The 6,375-nt window shown below is 32.9% G+C and overlaps 1 protein-coding gene across 1 annotated transcript in view; it reads right to left on the bottom strand.

Annotated features, from left to right (window-relative positions):
* Positions 1 to 6,375, bottom strand: part of LOC103582032 (serine/threonine-protein phosphatase PP1-beta catalytic subunit-like) — a gene marked incomplete at its 3' end in the record, with an annotated part of 15,208 nt that overhangs the window by 4,349 nt on the left and 4,484 nt on the right. The window contains 2 exon segments of the mRNA XM_008563719.1: positions 3,511 to 3,612; positions 4,544 to 4,636. Coding sequence (XP_008561941.1) covers positions 3,511 to 3,612; positions 4,544 to 4,636 — 195 coding nt within the window.

The following is a 6,375-nucleotide window of genomic DNA, read 5'->3' as shown; positions in this document are numbered from 1 at the left end:
TCAAACTCCCCACAGTAAGTTGGGGCTGAAAATAGGGTTACCAATTGTCTTTTAGCAAAAAATTAATATCCATCTTCCACCACCTGTCAAAGGAAATGTTAAAAGAGAAAATATTTATTAATAGGCCATTCTCAACCATCTATACTAATTGAGATTAATGTGGAAAAGACATTTAAAAAACCTGTTTTGTTTTGGAAGTTGTGGTTTTTACTCTTAAACTGCTTAGAGCATTAAAATCGGTGTGCCTTTTCTATAGTGGCAGGCGTTTAACTTAAATGGAATCATACATTATTACCAAAAGGCTTAGAAATCATACGATCTCTAAGGCTCCCCATGAGACAAAAACAAAATATGCTAATAGGTATAGCGACTGCCGGCAGCTGGGACCCCCCAGTACTTCTATGATGATGACAGTATAATCCAACTATTCTTACTTTGCTTTTAAATTTTGTATTAGTATTATATAGCTACATATTGAAAACGTTATTAAGTTGAATTTAATTCACACAGATTCTGCTCCTTAAATTACCTGCCAATAGATTAACTTTTATATGTGTTATCATTTTCTTTAACATGATTTCTAGACTCTGTTGTCAATTCCTGAGTGACTTAGACAATTTAGGTTTCTCTTGGCTCCACAAATTTTAGAGATAGGCAATAATATGTAAACATTTCATATTTATTTACAGTAGGCAACATACATTCTGAAGCCTCTTTTAGGTTTCCTTTGATAATCAAAATTATCCTACACTACTTGCTAATACAGGAAAGCACCTCTAAAATCACCTGCTTTTTAAAATAACTCCTACCTCCATACTGAGAACACATTCTGTTGAAATTACTTCATAGTACAATTTAGATATTAGCATCTTCTGTTAAGACTGTGGCGACCTTATCTATCCCCAGTTCAGCTTAGTGCTTGCCACTCAGTACATGTTTCTTAGTTCCTATTTCATTTGTTCATTCTTTCACACATTTTTTAAAGGAAATACTTTTAGTTTGTGTTATTTCCTATTGTGGGTCTCTTAATTTTAGAGATAACATTTTTGAAAATAAGCAGTATAGGATTTTGAAGATTTCNTTTATTAATAGGCAATTCTCAACCATCTATACTAATTGAGATTAATGTGGAAAAGACATTTAAAAAACCTGTTTTGTTTTGGAAGTTGTGGTTTTAATTCTTAAACTGCTTAGAGCATTAAAATCGGTGTTCCTTTTCTATAGTGGCAGGCGTTTAACTTAAATGGAATCATACATTATTACCAAAAGGCTTAAAAATCATACCATCTCTAAGGCTCCCCATGAGACAAAAACAAAATATGCTAATAGGTATAGCGACTGCCGGCAGCTGGGACCCCCCAGTACTTCACTGATGGTGACAGTATAATCCAACTATTCTTACTTTGCTTTTAAATTTTGTATTAGTATTATATAGCTACATATTGAAAACATTATTAAGTTGAATTTAATTCACACAGATTATGCTCCTTAAATTACCTGCCAATAGATTAACTTTTATACGTGTTATCATTTTCTTTAACATGATTTCTAGACTCTGTTGTCAATTCCTGAGTGACTTAGACAATTTAGGTTTCTCTTGGCTCCACAAATTTTAGAGATAGGCAATAATATGTAAATATTTCATATTTATTTACAGTAGGCAACATACATTCTGAAGTCTCTTTTAGGTATCCTTTGATAAGCAAAATTATCCTACACTACTTGCTAATACAGGAAAGCACCTCTAAAATCACCTGCTTTTTAAAATAACTCCTACCTCCATAGTGAGAGCACATTACTTCATAGTACAATTTAGATATTAGCATCTTCTGTTAAGACTGTGGCCACCTTATCTATCCCCAGTTCAGCTTAGTGCTTGCCACTCAGTACATGTTTCTTAGTTCTTATTTCATTCGTTCATTCTTTCACACATTTTTTAAAGGAAATACTTTTAGTTTGTGTTATTTCCTATTGTAGGTCTCTTAATTTTAGAGATAACATTTTTGAAAATAAGCAGTATAGGATTTTGAAGATTTCTTGAAAAGAAAAGACCAGGCAAACTAAAGTAGTTCAATAACCTGACTTAAATTATCATCTTTTTTTAGAAAAAAACAGTGAATGGAGATCTATGGCTGAAAAAAAATAAGTCAAAAAAATAAACGATTACAAGTGGGTATTTCATAGTTAGGAAACTTAGCAGCTCTGCCCTGTTATCTAATAGAAGGCTTAATCTTCAAAACCATAAACACGATGTTTGCTGATAAAAAGACAACTTTGTCAAATGCTTAGTATTTGGGAACATAACTGTTTCAATTGAACAACCAGAAAATTCTGCTAGAAAATAGGCATGTGATATAAAAAATGCAGAGAATAAGAAGCTAGTCATTTTTGTTTTTCACCTAGGGTCACACAAAGAAGTAAAAATAGTCAAGTGTTGTGGAGAATAAAGTCAAGGAGAAAAAGTACTGTGGAACAGCATATACTTAGTTTAATAAATTTGGCTTTAACAAAGTAACAAGGAATCTTAAATATATTTTAAAAATTCAAATTCTTTTATTAGTCTCAAAGGTAGCCTAACATTTTTTAAATGCCTTTCAATTTTTATATTATGTTTTAGAGCAAAGCACTTGATATATTAAAGAACTATTTAAATAAATTATTGCTTATTAATTCATTTCTTCAATAAACACTAAGTGCATGCTACAATTGCCAGTAACTGTACAAGGCAACAGAGATTCAAAAATAAACAAGTTATAGTCCGCTCCTTAAAGCGTGTACGATCTACAGGTGAAAAAACCTCAAACTCTAAATTGTAGATGGGTTTTTATAATGAAAAAAAATTGCAAATATAGGCAAAAGTAGATAAAGACTTCAATAAACTCCATTAACTCAACACTCATCCTGATTCCATAATTATCAGGATTTTGCTACATTTGTTTCATTTATCCATTTCTAGAAAAACATGGACATTATTTTACATAATAATAATGATTTTTATCACAGCTAAAATAATTAACAATGACACTCGGATATCTACTACCTAATTTATAATTACATTCCCCAACTGTTTCAAAAACGTCTTTTTACAGTGCGGGTTTTTCTTATCAAAATCCAAACAAGACCCACACAATTCATTTGATTGTTATCAATAATATATAAGAACCATATAAAAATCTAGACCATGTCTACAAAGCTGGGAAAAGCACTGAAAATTGTTAGGGTTTCATTGTACTAAAAACTTGTTCTTTTAAAACATTTCCTCTTATAGGGTGAGAAAATTTTAACAAACCATTCATTATGTTGTTAACTTGGAGACATAGATATTGGCTTTGCCTATCCTACTGCTATTCTTGTGCTTGTCATTTAACTTTCTTGGACCTCACTTCCCTCAAAAATAAAAAAAGATGGCCTGTGTGAAGTTAACAAATGTTAAAATTTGCAAGAGTCTTATATTTCATATCTGATTAGCTCGACAAATCATTTCTAAATCATGACGATTCAGACATTTACTGACTACTTCACCTCCAAAAGTGAAGGAAACACCACAATCATTTTCTTCCCAGCCTTGCACATCTTGATCTGGGTCAGACCACAGCAAATCACAGAGGAAACCTTTAAAGAACAGTAATACAGCAATGAAAAAGTGCCAAAATTTATATAATAAAGCATACTTTTATCACGTTTCAATGCTTCTCCTGCCCTCCTACCCTTTACTAAACAATCCCTTGCCCCCAAGGTATCCCAGTTTATCTAACTTACCCACTCTTTTTTAAAGCAACCATACAAATCCTGCCAGTACTCTCTTAAGGGAGGACTTTCCAAATATATGAAATAAGTGTACAGCACACTCTGAACACGACAATAAATGAAAAAGGCTGTTAATGTTTTCTGTATAGTTTCTCTATCTGGAGAAACAATTGAACCAGCAGCATTTCCTGAATACTTCATCCTTTCCTTCCAGAGTGACAGAGTCTCTTTCTAAGCAACATAGTCTTCTGAAATTTAGTCTATTTTACTTATCCCTGAGCCAATAACATACTAGAGATTTTTAATGACTTTATATTTACTTGGGCTGGAATCCCGCTTAATTTTTTTCTTCAGAATTGTCTTGTTATTTTGATCCTTTGTTCTTCCACATAAACTTCAGAATCAGCCGGAAGTAATTGATATTGAATTTAATTCCATAAAACCTTCAATTGTGATTTCATTAGAATTTGATCTATAGATCAATTTGGAGAAAGAAAACATTTCCAATGAGGACTGGTAATATGGAGAAACAAATCAGATAGATCCCTGACTTTAGTAATGTTTTGGGTCTAGAAAAAGAGGTCAGGACTAAAAATATCTACCTCGGTATCTTCAGTGGAAATCTTGAGAGAGACTCAAAGTCAAACTGCAGTGAGATTAAGAGCAGGGTGGATGTTGAGACACGAAGTAGTTTTCTAAGAACCATGGTGGCTAAGGGAATATATATATATTTTTTTTTTTAGAATGAGTCAGTTTTAAGACTTTTTTTTTCTTTTTCAAGAATCCAAAAANCAACAGAAGATCTTCTCATCCACAATGGCAGCTATAGGCAGACAGTTAAAACAATCAGTGAAGGTCTTCCACAATTTAATATTAAACCTTCGTTTGCCTATAAAAAGAACAAGCAGAATAGAATAAATAAAAAACCTAAAATTGTTCTAATTAGTTCTCCATCTTATGAAAGACTTCAATTTTCTTCTTTATACTTATGTAGCACTTTTTCTATAATGAACAAATGTAATTTGTATACTTTTAAAAAGGTAAATAAATAAATAAGAATAACAATAAACCTTTAATAAAGTTACAAAGACTTCAAAGATTGTGCTAGATGTTTTATAAAACAAATATATCAAAAACCATTTTGTCTTTTAAGATCACTCTAATATGGAAAATTTGAAACAATCGAACAGGCTACTACTAGTTCATTTTTTCCCTTCAACATGTACACTAGTTTAATCTATGCCAATTAAGTAAACAGAAGTGAAAAGGGTGCCTCTGGAGACTGTCCATTGTAACTCTAATGCACTGAGTAACACAGTATATAAACTTACTGCCAAGAAAAGAGAATTTCCAAGAGCTTAACTGGTATTCCCTTGTGAATTACAACTTGGCAATATAACAAATATAAATAGAGACACAAAGGCTATAATTTTCCTGTAGCCTAGCATAAATAGCTACAACAAAGACATCCTTAAATTTTAACATCTTTTTGGAGTTACTTGATTTTCCTGAATTTGCAATAAGTTGCAACTTCTAAGCCAGGGAAGGGATGAAAGATACAAGTACTAATTTTCCTATGCTTTTATGCTATAGCCCATCTCTTAATGAGTAAGTATAACTCAAAGCACTGTTTATGAGCTGCTCTCCCATACATTATTTCATTTGATGTCATTTCTATCCTCAAGGGTATTCATGCCCATATTTTATCCTTTAAGAATACACCTCTGTTTCTGATGTAGTTTTAGAAAGACGTAGGTTATAGTTTGATGTACTCCAACCACANTTAACAGTCCAATTTAGAGGTTTAGACATGTTTTGCTCAGGCACTGGTCCATGAATATTTTTTAGTGCTTATCTAAGAATCTTTGAATGTTAAGAGTGGGAAATGAACCTAATGACCACCCAGCACCATACTTAATTGAAGAATAATCAATACCCCTTTACAAAATTACCAGTAAATAATCCTCTTGTCAGTAAGCTAAAGGGCCATTCTTTTCTCATATAAAGTATGTTCCTAAACTGAGCACTATAAAAATAAACCCTCATAAACAATAAGATTTAGGGAGCTTGCAGGTTGGTGAACGCATTGGTATGCTGGGAAGGTAGCATGCCCAGAGAGCACAGGGAAGATTTGGGCTATTCCTCTTCTACCCCTAGTACCTTTCCCTATGTAACTCTTTCGCTTGGCTATATATGAGTTGTATCCTTTATAATAAACCAGTAAATTTAATTAAAGCTCCGAAGGAGGGGGTTGTGGGAACCTGTGAATCTGCAGTCAGCCAGACAGAAGTGTGGATCACCTTGGGACCCCACTTGTGGCTAGCACCTGATATAGGAGTCTTGTGGCAGTCTTGTGGAATGGAGCCCTTAACCTGTGGAGTCTGTGTTAACTCTGGGAGCTAATGTCAGAACAAAATTGAACACCAAGTTGGTGTCAAAAAATTGGCTATGTGAAAAAAAGGCACACATTTGGTGTCAGAAAACTCCACATAGAAAAGTAGTGATATTTTAAGCAAAAGTTAAACTGAGGAAGCAAAGCAACTTAACTTCATTCAGTTCAACAGGTATTCATGGCATTTCATGACATGAATGCCATGATTAGATACCTTAATACATACACTGGTATTC

This window comes from Galeopterus variegatus, unplaced genomic scaffold (assembly GCF_000696425.1).
Source record: "Galeopterus variegatus unplaced genomic scaffold, G_variegatus-3.0.2 Scaffold14694, whole genome shotgun sequence".
Taxonomy (NCBI): domain Eukaryota; kingdom Metazoa; phylum Chordata; class Mammalia; order Dermoptera; family Cynocephalidae; genus Galeopterus; species Galeopterus variegatus.
The sequence above is the reverse complement of the archived record's forward strand: the minus strand, read 5'-3'. Positions and strand labels throughout refer to the sequence as shown.